Here is a 16,365-nt window from a genome sequence, read left to right as displayed (position 1 = left end):
CTCGTCGATTCAGGGTCCAATGGCAGAAAGAACTTTGCCGCGTGTACCCGCGGTTTAATAGAAGGATACGCCCCGATGTAGGAGAAAAATCCACACGTGACCACTAACGAGCGCAATATACACACGAGCTTGCAGAGGATATTCGAGAACGTCGCCGTGGTCTTCTGCCTTCGCGTTCTGCTTGTTCCGTGCGCTCCAAAGGGACCAGGAATGTTTTGTTAATTCATCGGTCTCCAGTTGACTCTCTTTTACTTCTTGCCCGGCTGTTGTTACTCGGCTGAAGCACCTTAAATGACTGAACTTCTTTCACCGAGTTTTTCTTCGTTACTTTTTTCTTCGGCCGTGTTTAAATACTGTGAAATGAATGAATTTTATGTCCTCCGGCCCTAGTAAATGAAAGGATGTTTTGTTTTGGCGATATTGGGGTTTAGAAGTACCTGCCTTGAATATGTATATTAACCCTTCTCACTCCTAGTCCTTTTTTAAACTTTTTTTTTCCCGATAACTCTGTTATTTTAAGTCGGTTTAAAAATGTCGAGTCACAGTCGATGTAGAAGCGCAAAGGGTTGGATGTAAAAATGGAAGGTTTTGTTATAGTAGGAATTAATATATACAATTGAAGAATTTTATTCGGTTCTTTTTACAGATATTATTATTCCGTATGACATTTATCATGCAGATATTGTATGCCGGAATTTTTTATTGTTCAACTTCATTGCGAATATTTATTCATGGTGATATTCAACGAAATATCTAGTAAATTGTTAGTTGAACGTGCAGTTCCTTTGTGTTTAGTATGTTGTTTGAAACTTATGCATGTACAATTAGAGATAATTATATTACAAGCAAGCAGTAAATATGTCTGCTTCTATTTAATGAATGATATGAAATTTCCACGAGCAATACTGTTTCAAAAAATTGAAATGTAATATCACACTGCAGGTCAAAAAGCTATTCTGCATCTTCAGTAATCAAAGAAATACTAATAACATGTAGATGTTCACTTAAAGTGAATATACTACACAGTTATTGTTACTTATTTGACCTTATTGTTATTTATACTCGTTTCTCCTGAACCATTCAAAATCTTGCTTTCCAAATTTCTTCTTCAATCATTTTTATATCAATCGCAGTATCTCTCCATCAACGTTTAATACTCCCGAGTACACTATTCCTCTTCCCCATCGTGGAAGCTCGTATTTTGGGCAGCTAACTTCATTACAGATAAGAATAAAGCGCTCGAAGATCAAATTCAATGCTTTCAGCGAGCAATTTAGCGTCAACAAACAAAAAAGGGAGTATAAGCAGCAGAACGGAATCACAGGGCCATTCTTCGCTACCCTTTGTTCCAAAATTCCCACGCGCACAGACACGGGTGTCCCGTTTTGTTCGAATTTTTGGAAAAATAGCCACCTCGGTACGCAACCCTCTCTTCCACCCCAGGTCGCTTCTGAAAACAAGTTCCACGAGCTTTCGTTTCCTCTTTTTTCTTTTTTTTTTTCTTCTTCTCTCTCCACACTCGAGAGCTGTGCGTAACTTCGACGCGCTATTCACGACGCGAATTTCTCTTTTGCATGACGCGTGAGCGCGGCCTTATGGTCATGGCATGCGAACGAGACGCTTTTCTTCTTTCACAGCGGACAGATGGTCGATGTCGCGGCCGTGCGTGTGTTCTTTTTCACCGACCGCCATTAAGCCTGTTGTACGATGACGAGGATCAGGGCAAAGACTCGCCATAGCAGGCATTTATAATTTACACCACTCGTTATATGGTGACTAGCCTTGCCGTTGCCCCTCACCGCCCACTTTTTCTATCGTTTCCTTGCTTTACGTCCTCCTTGAACTACCACTTACATAATATCAGCACCACGATCAACGGCTAGAACAGAATTAATCGCGGAGTTCGCAGTAACAGAGGTTCTTCTCGAGGTGAACTGTGATCGCAGGTCGACTTTTACTCGCGGTGAACTTGTGGAGTGTCGCAACCCCTTGAGCGTCAGGCTCTATTGAGCATAAATTTCAGACTTTGCGGAGACTCGAATGTTCCACGATTCGGACATCTGGTAGTGCATTTCTGTGGCTAATGCTGAAATTAGCCGAGTTCGATAGAAACTTAATAACTTGTCTGAGCGAGTCAAGCCCAGAACTGTGCAACCTACCATTTTATAGCTAATACAAGGTAATTCAGAGAGGAGTGAAATCGAAGACTGAAATGAAGTTTCTTTTATGAACAGTTCAAGGCATATTCGTGAAAAGGATGTTCAAACACATTAGGTTCAGAAACTAGGTTTTGTTCTTTTTTCAAGGCTTGCTTAAAATTCACAAGGAACATCACTTTAGTGCCATCTTTTAATTTCGATGAGTTTAACTGTTGATATTCACGTGAGAAGGGTGCAAACCACCCTCAAAATCGAGTTGGAAAATACATTTTCATAAATATCTCGAAAACTAATGCAGATAGAAAAAAGTGGTAAACGTATAAAATGTGTGGTTTTATGTAAGCAACAGGATGGCATAAACGAAATTTGAGATATTTAGAAAAACGTATTTTCCACCCCCATTTTAGAGGTAGTTTTCACCCTCCAAACCTCAATATCAGTAGCTAAAAAAATACATGTCTAATATTTTTCGATGCACTCGTATACCAAATTTCTCCAAAATCAAAAAATAACACTAACGTGATGTTCCTCGAACCTCCTTGTCAGTAGTCGCAAGAGGTCGCAAGCATATCACGACCAGAGTTGCCACATACCGGGACAAAATGTCTTCCACTGACATCATAGAAGAATGGTAGTATTTCAGTTACTTATTTGCATTGTCCAGCGTTACCCCCACTCTCCCACTCTATGACATCACTGGAAGACATCTCATCCCGACACCTGGCATCACTGGTCACCGCTGGCCAATCGTTCACAGATGAATTCGATCACAGCGAGAAAGTTCGTTTCCTCTGCTCCTCTCGATACCACTCGGCATTGTTGTTACGTCCTCGAATTTATTTGACGGTGGAACGGTTGCTCGCGTCCGAGCGCGGCGTTAACTGAAATCGTGCCATAAATTCCGCGCTGTTTTCGTGAAAGAGAGAGCGACGGGGATCGTCGAAGCCAGGGTGCGCGAATCGGTGTTTGCGCGAGGCTTTAATGCCGCAGTAAGTTACGCTGGCAAGACAGAACGTGACTTTATTCCGCCAGGTCGGCGGCCGTGGTGCGCGCGCGCTTAACGAGCCACGAGTTCGCGAGTCGTGTTCGCCGCGCGTTTTTTCGCAGCTGTCCCCGGATGCCTTTCGGAATCCGCGCGATGCGAAATATCGGCTGCCCAGCGCTGATCGACGATTGGTTTGTCATTGCAGAAGCTGAACATGGCTACGCCTCGACGATGCCTATACCCGATGATATGCGGACGGTCACAAAAAGGCCAAAGACGAAAAAATCCCAGGGCAGCAGGTGAGTACCTTTGGATCGATTCTTTTTTTCTTTTCTGTCTGTCTCTTGGGTTTGACCCCTTGCCTTAGAATATGTTTCTTGGGTTGCATGTGTATTAAAGATGAATGGAGTTCAGGAAAGATGCTTAAGTTAGATATCTACGTACTGATGGAAAGTTATCTGTGGAAGCTAAGTTTAAATTAGCTTCTATTGGCTAGTGAATGATACTACAATTTTTCCTTTTTTGGCCATTTTGACGATGTAAGTGTTTGGTTTAATATCTGGAACATATTTCGTGTGAGGAGTGGTACTTGTTATGAGGCAAGGGATTAAACATTATCTATTTAATTGAGAACTGCTTCAAATTCGGCGCTATTTATTTGTAGTTTCGTGTTGGTCGTTGTGATTGGTGATATTAGGAAAATAAAAAACGATGAACGATAATGTTCATCGAACGAAATTTGTTTACTTTGAAGTGTCTATTAAATTTAGTGAAAAAGTCTAAATCAGTCTTATAAGTAGAACCTTGGTTGTCTGAAAGTCTAAACCAATTGAAAATCGAGTTATTAAAACGATCACAATTTGTAGCGAAGTACCTACATATATTGAAAATATTGTCGCAGTTTAAAGTTATTTTTGCACAATTTAATATAATATACTGTCAATGTTTGTAATTTGTTTCGGTTCTTTTATATATATGCATTGTAAATCAATATTTAACGATGTTCTATTTACAGTTACTTCGGACAACATTTCGCCCATTTTTTTGTCCTTTGTTTTGCATTTTGAATACAATGGTACACAGCCATAGAATATTCATTTTTCCTTGCTATGCGGCAGTGTGATATGAATAATAAAAAGTCAAATGTGAAACTGAATGTGTTCAGATAATTGAGGATCTATTATTTGACAAATTTTTAGTAATCTGAACATATATTCAGCTCGAATGAAGAACAAACTTGGTTCGTTGTCCATTTTAATATTTGTCCGGATTTTGTCTCCATTTTTCTTCCTTATCGCCGCAAGTAAACGATTTCACCGCTTTGAAGTCTAACAAGTAACATTCTTTCCATTGCAGGACTACTCATAACGAGCTGGAGAAAAATAGGTGAGTGTTTCATTTATCTTATTAACTTAATCCTATTTCAATCTCTTGTTTTATTTCATTTGTACATTTGGAGTACGCGTACGCGAACTCACGCGGCAACGCTACGACATTTATGTCAATAACTTCCCTTACATCTTTCATATGAATAGTACACACTAGAGCTAATCGTTTACAAAGTATGAAATTAGAATAATAAGGTATCAATCTTAAAATTTCATTTAAATGACGGTTGATATATTTGACACAAAAATTGCAAGAAGCACAAATTCTTTGAATGGTTTCAAATTTTCAAATATAGCAAAATTCAAATATTCAAATTTTCAAATATTGAAAAATTGAAATATTCAAATTTTCAAATATTGCAAAATTGAAATATTCAAATTTTCAAATATTTAAATTTGAAACTTTTAAATTTTTAAAAATTTTCGAATATTTTAAATTCTTGTTTGAGTTTTTAAATTTAGCATATCCATTTTACTATGTATGTTATACCTATTCATGCGCAAAATTAAAGCTCATCACTTAATTCAATTATGAGTAAATTATTGATTACTTGAAGTCTTTCTATGAGATATATAGAGTATGGTTTTCTAGTAGATATAATTCATGCCAACTTCTAAATACATTAACATGAATAATATGAAGAATAATTTTGGAAACAAACATAGGAAGCTATATTAGGTATTCTACTTCTAAAGTTCTACAAGGTAATTTAGCGATACCAGTATCTTATCCTCGCATTAACAGAAGGCTTAGAACCGTACTAATGAAACTGACGACAGAAATAACAAAAGTTTCGTGGTGTTTTTTCTGTGACAAATAGTGTCTCTTTTCTGGAACAATGTCTGGTAAATTGAAAGCCATTTACTGTTATCTTTGCGACGTTGTTCGCAATAAACGAAGAACACGATCTGTTAATTAGCATGCGTGTTACGTATGATTAGACGCGACCCTTTTATATCCTGGGTCAGGAAAGTTCGAAATAGGGCGGAACAATGCCCGACGAGACGTTCAATGGAACAGGTTTCCAAGGGTGGCTGTACTAACCCCGATTGTCGACGTGATTTATAAGTCGCTACCCCGTTCTTACTCCTCCCTGGGTCTATGAAAGAGAGACGGTTCACTAGATCGTACTGATAGGATCAGAGAATTTTTGGCATCGTCTCGATGCTAGTAAAGACTTACTTGTCGAGGAAATGTAAATGGCCTACACAGAATTGATGAAAATAGATAATATAATAAAGCATTCCATACATCAAAATACTTAATTTGAAGTGGTGGAATAAATTTTTTGTAAACTGTAATTTCACTGTAGGGAAAAGGGATAGTTTATTACTAGAAGTATACTATTTGGACTTCGTAATGATTGGTATGCAGTGATATTCTATATCAGAAGTTCTATCATTCGCCAAAGTGACAAACTTTAGGGTTAAAATTACTCGAAGAAGTTTTAACAAGGCAGTACTAAAACATCGCATTCATATTCGCAAATTTATCACTAAAACTTTCGAAGCGTGTCTTCATCTGGGTTTAGAAGCAGCGATTCTACTTCAACGCGTTTTACTTCAACGCTAAATAGCTCGAATCAAAGGGAAACAAACATTCGGTGAACAGGGGCGTTCATTCGATGAAGAGCAAGAGCAGACGAAGGGATAGTAACCATTAAACCGTGGCAACGCTATCGGAAATTCTCTAGCGGGAAATTTCACTAGTTAAAACGCGTCTTTCGTTACCCTCAACATCGATTGGGATCAAAGGGGACCATTTGATCCTTCCATCCACCAAACCCACCCTCCAATCGGTGGTCGCTTGTCCGCGTACCAACTGGCTCGTTAACACTAAAGACTTCAATTCTCGTTTCAATTTAGAATTTGTTTTCACAAATGTAACTAGTTAGTTTAATCAAATACAGTCACGTGACAATTCAGAAGGTACCAGGCTAAACATGTGCAGAATACAGACGAGTTCATTTTCAACCCCTAGTTAAGCGAGGTCCTAATTTTTCAATTAATTTTTGAAGATTCTGAAATTGTATCCACTATAGAAAACTCTATGTATAATCAAATCGTGGTTATTTGTGTTCTCTATTCTCTATTTATTCAGAGTTTCAATTATTAGGTGTATAAATGATAAAAGTAGATATAGAATTGGGGGTAGAACTCGAACCATGGTATAATTGCAGTCGAATGAAATTTAGAAAATTTGCTAACCCAGAGACCAGTATGACTAACTTCAAATTTCCTCTGAAGTCAATTAATCAAGACTCCACGACATAGAATATCACCCGAGTTTCAAAATACAATTAATCATCCCTAATTGTAAGAAACAAGCAGAATAACTTGAAAGCCCACGAGTAGGAAACGCTATAAAAGCGCTCATCTTTAATCAAATCGCGCAACAGATGGCCACTTTCTGTACCAAGTACACGATGCAACCAAAAGATCGCTATCCCAAATTTCCTCTAAAAACATTCAACATCCTCCCCCAACCTACGCTCGCAGCAAAACCAAAAGCTGAGGTGGAAGTACCAACCTCTCCAGCGTCGCAGCACGTCACACATGCGAGTCGCGTTCGCGTTACACGATGCATTGCACGCGCGTGTACACGGGGTTCCGTGTCGTAAAAGCCGCGGGTCTGCGAGCGATCCCGAAAGTTAGCGGCGCGTGGTTCAGTCGCTAACGGATTCCCGTGGCGGACAGGCTGCCAGTGGGCGGGCATAAAACCGAGAGGGGCGGAAATGTGCATAAACGCAAAAAAAAAAAAAAGAGAAAAAAAAGAGAGTCGAAGCTTTGTTACTCGCTTGTGCACCTTTTGGTCGCGCGGCGGGAACGAGGCACGGTTCGAGCGTGGCTGGGAGAGAGACGGAGAGCTGTGGGATAGCTGGATAGGCGCACAGGGGGACGGGGTAGAGGAAAAGGAGAGAAAGTCGTGGGGAGAGAGCCTATCGATTTTTTTTGTCCCCAAGCGACGAAACTGCGACGAAGGGGGAGGGGGAGAGGTGGTGCGTGGCACAGAAACGGGCGAATGTAAAAGCCCACCGCCAACCGCCCCGTTACACCGCGTAGCCACGTTACATAACGCAACGCAGCCCACGAGACGCGTACGTGCGCTCATGGAATCCCTCGGTACACGAGGCACTTTCGCACGGTTCGCCACGTTTAGCTTACCCGTCGTGCTTCCTATTTTCGTAGACGCGGTGGGAAACGTGGTCTTCCCTGGTTGGACGGCGGAAAAATTGCGGAGTGTAAGGCGGTAAACGGGGACGTAAACATGCAGGTAACAGTCGACCGATAGTTTCCAGACGCTATAGCTTGCGTCTATTGTCGCATGCCGTTCGCGTCGCGACAACAGTGGTATGACTGTCTCGTCTGAGATCGTTATAAATGGAAGGCATTTCTTTAGAGTACGCCCATTAACCTTCGATTTGTCGATACTGGGTCACTTTTTACCCGATAGTACTTTGGCGCTGGAAGGTAAATTTCCTAGTACTTGGATAGTGGCACTGATTTTATTTATTTTTGGGTAAAATAGTATTCTGTTATTGGGACGCAATTCGAGTCGGGATATGCATTTTTCGGTTGTCGATTTAAGCCTTGGATAGCAGACTGTTTTATATTCATGTGCAGAGTCAGTGGACTCAGGGTTACTTTTGAGTGTCTGTCTATCTGAGGGTTAACATAATTACATGTCTTAGTAGACGACCATGTCCCGGTACTTGGATACTAGCACTAATTTTATTTAATTTTGAGCTTAAATTCTAATTAAAAGACAGTTCTATTAATTAGAAACAGAAAATGCTATCGTAAAATAGTACATTCAGCTACTGGGACGCAATTCAAGTATCGGGACATGCATTTTTAGGCACGATGCACAGGAGAGATATTTTGACACAATACCTCGTTGCAATCATACATTTGTCTTTGTTTTCGTAATGAGGAAAACCAAGAAAAACGTATAATTGCAACGAGATCCTACGTCAAAATATCGTTCATGTGTATTGGCCCTTAGATTGTCTACTTCCTGAGACATTTGACATCATAAGCAACCAAGTATCGGGACATTTACCTTAGCAGTCCAAAGATGGTTGGATTTTCGAGAGCTAATATTTAGCTACTGCAATCTTGCAAGTGTACTCATTACTTGACTCCCTTGCATTCGTGAAAATTTGTAGAATAGAGTTCGAGATGTAGTGAATATACGTGAACAAAAGATCATGCGATCAGAAATTAGCTTTGTTCCTGCGTGAAGCGTGCGGCCAATTAAGCCTTAATGGACATGTTGCATGTTCATCTGTCCTTGAACATCTCTGCGTCTGTTGATTATGATTCAAAATTTTGTTGACCGTGAATATCCTCTTTTATTGTCGTGTCTTCCAATGAACAGAAAGATTAATCTTTCAGAAAATGACATATCGCAAACAGACTGTCACTTCTGCTGGCAGGTTCAATATTTAAATTTTAAATCAATCACCAGTATTATTTTACGCACACATTGCTTTATTCTTCTCTACCAACAATAATTGAAGGTGAAGAATAAAACAGTGTGATGGGTTTCGATTGGGAAAAATTTTAAGACTTCCTCAGAAACACGTATTAATTTGTGACATATGGCTTGCTTTACATCATTGGACAAATAGAATACACAGGACCAAGAATAACGAACTTTTTCGTTTCGCGTTCATTCCTAATTCGAAGCCTGCAAATGTAAAATTTTTCCTGATCTGTCTGCAGCAAGTTAAAACAAAATTTCACGGTAAGATAGTGCAGATACGCTTTTTGTTTCCCATGCAGTTGTTTTTGAGCGTTTGGTATCGGTTGACGTGCGTGCATGGTAATTTCCAATTGCAATAGTATGTCATCAGAAACACGACAGAAGGCCTTTTCGAGGGTGCATGCGAAATGACCGTCGCCGACGCCGTCGCCGCGGTTCACGCATGGGTTCAAGCCTAGAGGACGACGGGTAATGACAAGAATTTTAATTAATTGCCGTAATAACGACGCATCACGCGCACACTGCGCGAGCATAATAAATTCCCATTCGTTTTCGACAGCAGATTACGTACTGTCGATTTTAGTGTCAGGGAAACGCTTCTATCAAAACACGTTGAATTATTCTGCCAGTAGTATAAAATAAAATAGAATTAGAGGGGTTCAAGGATACGAGTCCATATGCAGACCTGATATAAAGTAGCAAGGTTTTATTTCGATTAAATAATACCACGGTGTTTGCTACGATAATGGAACTTGAAACACTCATTTTTATTCAGTATCTACTGTTGTCGAGTATTATCTGTTAGACTTTTAGTTGCAGAAATGATCGTGAGGGGGGTCTAAATAGCTTCATATCTCTTCCAATTTCTGTGTATATAAATAAGCGACATAATGTTTGATTACTGTGAAACGAAGATTGAAGTTCGAGTACCGAGAAAACGAGTCTCCTCGCATGGATATCTCGTTACGCCAAGACTCGCTTCCGGTGGGAAAGATTCGTGCTCTGTTGATACGAAATAACCACACGATGTCTGCGTGTTAACGAAATGATACGGATGCGGAGCTCTTTGTCGTGCTCGAGTCGAGTGAAATTCAAGAATCTTTATTTTCTCGTTTCCGGGATCCAGGGACATGTGGAATTCAGCACCTTGCTTCTTGCGAGATAACCGAGGCTTTGTTTTTCAATTCTAAATGTCATGAAAATGAACGTGCATCGAGCACTTCTCTTCTTTTCTTCGTCAAAATTTAACAGATTTACCAATAATAAATAGCTCTTGCCTCAGGTTTTATTTCTAGATTTCAAGCATGAGTTTCTTGCAAACTAGCTGTCACTAGTAGTCTGTTTTTGGCATTCAGAATTTATACGTATACTTACACTTTCAGAAAGACAAAATCATTTCTCATGAAGAATTATGATAATCAGGTATCCATAAAAAATTGATTTGTTTCGCAACAGTAGCAAAGTAGAATCACGTTAAATCTGCATTTTTACGGTTTGTTTTTACGACGTCGGGATGATTCTTATCGCAACGTGTTCCTATAGTCGTCAACGCTGTGTTTCGGTTGAAGAGGATTCAACCAGTGATTTACTATCGCACGCAATTTGCTGGAGTTTTAAGATCGGCAACCGTGGCAGCCAGGGTGGGGAGGATTTACGTCGAGTCCGCAGATGTTAATTTCCCAACTGTTGCTATTTACGACGACCGGCTAAAACCATTTCGGCGCGCATTCCCGCTAGATCCCGAAACAATGAAATTTTCACAACCCCGACTGCTCGTCTATGCGGCGAATTTATCCTCGAAATAGACTCTGTTCCTTCGTAAAACGGCTCGATTTAATGGTGATTGCTGGACGTCTAAAAAAAAGGCAAAAAAGGAGCAGAGCACGAATCGAAACACCTGTTTTAATATTACACCAAACGAGTCGAGATGAATCGCGATTGCGAGTGACTCAACGGACGCCATCACGGAGAACGAGCTTGTTTACCATGAGGATGCGTTCTTGATACTGCTTGCCTTCTCTTTCGCAATATTTGTCCAATAAAAAGCAAGATAATAGTCAATTTTCGGGACGAGGTTAATACTGTTCCGATATTTACCTTTCTTGGCTTTGCAGTGGCAGGTGACGTGGAGTACACGTAGAAACTGTGTTTTCATAAGACATTTCTTCTGAATTTTAAGGACGTTGAAAGTGAGAATGCTTTCTTGAATTCTGTGATATTAAAATTTACTGTGCGTAATTGCACTTGCTTAAATTTAACTCTTTATACATACATACCTTAAGGTGCACTTATATTTAACATCTTTATTCTTTTTTCATAAGCGACTCTTCATTTTCAAATTTTCAAGGACCTTTTAAACATTCAAACTTTCAAATTATCAGCTTTCTTAATTTTCAAAATTATCTACTACACAAAAGTGTAACAGATCCTACAAAAGTGTAGCATACAAAAAGTGAACCCTACTTAAATCTACTTACAAGACTTTCGCAAGATCTGTATGCCCATATTTGCCCTTGTATAAAACAAAATTCCCATCGCCAACATGGCTTACGAAACAGTAGCTCGCGGCGCGATTCTAAGAACGTCGCGTCGCGCGTAGTGTTTTCTTTCCATGCGCGATTGATTTCGCCCGTATGTCGAGGACATTGGGAAAAGTGGGCCGGCACAGGTGCGTGAGTATGCAAGGCGCGCGGCAAAACGTGCAAACGCCGGGGCCAACGACACCGTGTCCCAAATTTAGCGCGGTGCACCGCGTCTAAAATAAGTCCGCGGTCAAACTTTCCACGGGAGCGCGGCAATTTGTTGATCGATGTTTCCCATGCCTCCGACATCGCGTCGGGGAAATTCTCGGCGGCGCACTCGAGCCCCTGGACGGGCCAGGAAGCGATCGGTGCGGACCGGAAGCCGATCGGTTTGGATAGGAGAGCGTGTTCCGGTTTCAGTTGAGAGGGCTGGTCGTCCCGAAAGTTTCTTGCCACACAGGATTCCTCTAGCATCCGGAACTGGAATTGTAGCTGGCGTTCGACCTCTGGAAACTGTGCTCTCTATTCATGGTGTTCGTGAGGCGTTTTTGGAATTGTGGATACCGATCACTGAGGATTCACAGGGTCCAGTCTTTTGTGAATGTTCAGCGCTTCCTCGTTAGAAGCTGATTTAATAGCTGATTTTATGAGCTAGTATTTTATGTTAATAATTTTAGAGAGGATGAAAGATTGTATGGAGTTAGGGCAGAGAAGGGATTGAGGTTCTAGTGATTCAGAGCTTGAGGTCGTGGGTCAGGGGTGGTCGCCCTCTTGTGGCGTTCCAAAGTGGTCGATGTATATTCAGACCAAAGTTCACTTGAATGAAAAATTCTTAGTTCTTGAGACATATTTTTATAGCCTCCAAGTATTTAGCATTTTCTGTTTTGGAGAAGTTTTTTATTTTTAGACTGCGGATTTTTATGCAGTTTCACATTTTTATGTACACAGTTCAAGAAGTGGGGCAAGTATAAAGGTCCCATTTTTTATATTACAAATACTATACTGGCAAAAAAATTATGGCATAGAAAAGTTTTGGGCAAAAATCGGCTGACTTTGACTAACGATAACTCTGCGAAAAATCATCGTAGGATCGTGATCTTTTTTTTAAATTACAGCTTGAAGTCTTGACTGTAAGATACTCTGTTTTAATTTTAGGTTTAGTACACCTCTACTACTGTACCGCCTTAAATCTGAAGGCATGTTTATCGTATTGATAATTCCAAAGTTTGACGAAATGCACGGACTTTCTAGAATTTTTTGGGGAAGTGCCGTTTGCTGGAGCATACAGCTCGATCCTTCCCCTTTAATTTAAAAAAAGAATCAGGTCGCTACGATTTCTTTTCGCAAAGTTACAACACTTCAAAGTAACCCTTGCATTTTGGTAGCACATGGGGTAGTGCCAATACATGGCAAAAATGCAAGGGTTGCTTTGAAGTGCTGTAACTTCGCGAAAAAAAATCGCAGTGACTTGATCTTTTTTTTAAATCGAAGAGTAAGGTCCTAACTTTATGCTACTGTGAACGATATATCCCAAAAAAATTTTACCGAGTCCCCGCATTTTGTTAAACTTTGCAATTTCTCGTATTGAAAATTACTAACTTTGATGGGATGCATAGAGTAGGCAAAATTTTTTTTGGAGATTTCGTTTACAGGAGCATAAAACTGGAACTTTCCTTTTTAATTTAAAAAAAAAATCATCTCGCTGCGATTTTTTTTCGCGAAGTTACAGCATTTCAAAGTAACCCTTGCATTTTGGTAGTACATGGGGTAGTGCCAATACATGGCAAAAATGCAAGGGTTGCTTTGAAGTGCTGTAACTTCGCGAAAAAAAATCGCAACGAGATGATTTTTGTTTTAAATTAAAGAGAAAGGTCCTAACTTTATGCTCCTATAAGTAACATCTCCGTAAAAAATTTTGCAAAGTCTGTGCATCCCATCAAAGTTGGTAATTTTCAATACGGGAAATTGTAAAGTTTAGTAAAATGCTGAGACTCGCCAAAATTTTTTTCAGGGATATCGTTTACAGTAGCATAAAGCTGGGACCTTTCTCTTTTATTTAAAAAAAAGATCAAGTCGCTGCGATTTTTTTTCGCAAAGTTACAGCACTTCAAAGTAACCCTTGCATTTTTGCAATATATTGGCACTACCCCATGTGCTATCAAAATGCAAGGGTTACTTTGAAGTGCTGTAACTTTGCGAAAAAAAATCGTAGCGACTTGATTCTTTTTTTAAATTAAAGGGGAAGGATTGAGCTGTATGCTCCTGCAAACGGCACCCATGAACAAAATTCTAGGAAGTCCGTGCATTTCGTCAAACTTTGGAATTGTTAATATAGAATTTCGAAGACCTGATATTCCTTCAAGAATAAAACATTAATTTCTATACATGTTACTTCGAATTCTTTCCTAATCAAATAGTTATCGAGGATACCAATGAACAGAGAAGAGTTGTCTGTATTAGTAAACGTGATAACGATTCCTCATGATAGACGTGGTGCAACGATCGAACAATTATTGAATCATAGCAAGTGACCATGCTTCGAGAATAGGAACAATAGGCATACGGTTGTTAATAAACTTAATGCCTACCTGCCGCGACTGCACGGTCGTTGCATAACGCTAAACAGTCACTAGCGTTGGTAATTGTAGCTAACCGACACCTAATGCGGGCTTATTAGCCAGCGGACATAGAAGGATCCTCGTTACGACCAGTGACGAACAATGTTTGTTTGCCAGAGCATTCAGGGATCGTTGATTTACGCGTTGTTTTATTACCAGTTCGATTCGTCGTTCCACGTAAACAGAAGTCTTCGCCTGATTCCGCGTTTCTCCATTTGATTGGCACAATTTCACGTTCACGTGAATCCATCGTTGCGCGATCTCTTGAGTCTTGCGCTAGATAAAAAACGAATTTTAGTACGGGCTACTCGATAAATTGCCAAACTCTGATGACGTGTTAAGAAATAAGCAGAAGAAGTCGAGAAATTGTTTACACGGAAAATGTGTTGGGAAAGGATTAAGAGTGACTTAATTTGTGTTGCGCCTAATGAATCTTACGTTTTATGTAATAGTGTATTTACTGTTTAATCGTTAATCCTCTGAGACGAGATAATTTACCTTGCGAAAGGTAGTAAGTCTAGCTTAATTAACAGGTCAAAATGTAGATGAAGAAATACCTGTGATAATGAATATATGTAGGAATTTAGATTATTAATGATTTTTACAAAGGTAAAAGTACTGTTAGGCCAAATGGTTGATAAAATCTTCTTTAAGGAAGATTGTTCAAGCTTTGATAAATTGCAAGGAACTGCTTTTAAAGGTGAGGAATTCTTTCCCACTTTCTCGCTATATAATTTAACGCATAGACTTCTTAAGGTACCCTCTATACGAGGACGGCGGTGATTGTTCGTGAGGTTAAAACATGAAATTGGAGGGTATTTATGGAAGCTTCGTGAGTAGAATTGAGATGCACGTTAATTAACACGAAAATTAATGAAGCACGAGTCGTGGTAGACCTCTGCCAAGGGTGAAAAGTGGCATGTGAAATAATGTTTGTGATAGTATATCTTGTACAACTCCTGTTTAATTAAGAGTAGATTAAATCAGGAGTACTCAAGGTTTTGCATATATATTGTGCACTGAATGATGAAACTGAGAAGCGATAAGTATTTACGCGTATCTACATATTCCTGCAAATCAAGATATTAAGATGGATATTAAAAAGAACAATGATTTATATTTTCAAATTATCCATTGTCTATTTCACGATGCAAAAACGACAATAATTGTTTCCGCGATAGCAAAACACTCAACGAAATTACGCAAACAAAGGAAAAGAATTGAATCTTGCACCTATGGTGAGTTTTCGACGCAGAACTATTTTCGAGCATCGTCGAGAGAAACGATACTCTGTTGGCGAACCAAAGGATGAAACCTTAAAAAAATAACCATGCCAGCGAAAATTAAGCCACGAGGCAAGGCAGGCCTCGCGAGAAGCAAGAGACGATTCCTGACCAATTTGAAATGCATTGAATTTTTAAGCGTTCCCCTTTGTGCCGTAGCTGCGTGTTAGAGGCAACTTCCGGTTAGGCTGCCCACGCCAGCACTGTGTTAGCGCGACATAACTTTTCGACGATGAAGGGAAACCGTTGCATGGGCGATACTTGTTCTCTGTTAAACTCGATCATTAACTTGAAAAGCGAAATTTTATCGAGTTAATCAATTCCCATAATTACGCGAACTTGGAGAATTTCGCTGGGAGTTTAAAAGAGTAGCTTCCAGCGATCCAACGGTTGATTTCGAGAATAAATGACTCGAGCATTTATCGAGGGAAACCTTTTCTTTGTAGTATTAAATGATAAGTAGGGAAGAGAGATTCTCGATACTGTGTAGCTGGTTTACATTCGTGTTTGACATCTGTTAATTAATTCTGGTTCCTCGGGCAGAAGTTGAAGTATAGGCTCTGAAGTTTTAGCCCGACCTCCACTCAAATGGGGTGAGGAAAACGATCACTTGATTTCACGTTAATTGCATTTACAATTAGTATAAGCATCATATTTATTAAACTCGTGGTACATTATTGCACCATTACCTTAATTATGTAACGCAGAACATTTACAATGCACCGTTTCGGTCTAGTACCTTCTCTTGCAACATTCAAGATAGTAATCCACAAAGCGAACATTTGATAGCGAATAAATTCCTAGCTTAATACGTCAGTGTTGTCTAAATAAGTATGACGGTTTATAGCCTATAGTAATAAGGAAAAAAGTAATTCGAAATAATGCACCATGGGCCACTGTTCACAATGACTTCAATTACAG

General features: G+C 39.7%; 1 protein-coding gene across 2 annotated transcripts in view; it reads left to right on the top strand.

Annotated features, from left to right (window-relative positions):
• Mxd (MAX dimerization protein) overlaps nucleotides 1-16,365 on the top strand; it is a 206,623-nt gene that overhangs the window by 5,235 nt on the left and 185,023 nt on the right. For both annotated transcript variants that reach the window (XM_076385142.1, XM_076385141.1), the window contains exons 2-3: nucleotides 3,350-3,443; nucleotides 4,501-4,530. In XM_076385142.1, the coding sequence (XP_076241257.1) occupies nucleotides 3,350-3,443; nucleotides 4,501-4,530 (124 nt within the window). The remainder of the gene's footprint in view (nucleotides 1-3,349; nucleotides 3,444-4,500; nucleotides 4,531-16,365) is intronic.

The sequence above is a fragment of the Calliopsis andreniformis genome, chromosome 9 (genome assembly GCF_051401765.1).
Source record: "Calliopsis andreniformis isolate RMS-2024a chromosome 9, iyCalAndr_principal, whole genome shotgun sequence".
In the NCBI taxonomy this organism is placed as follows: Eukaryota; Metazoa; Arthropoda; class Insecta; order Hymenoptera; family Andrenidae; genus Calliopsis; species Calliopsis andreniformis.
The sequence above is the reverse complement of the archived record's forward strand: the minus strand, read 5'-3'. Positions and strand labels throughout refer to the sequence as shown.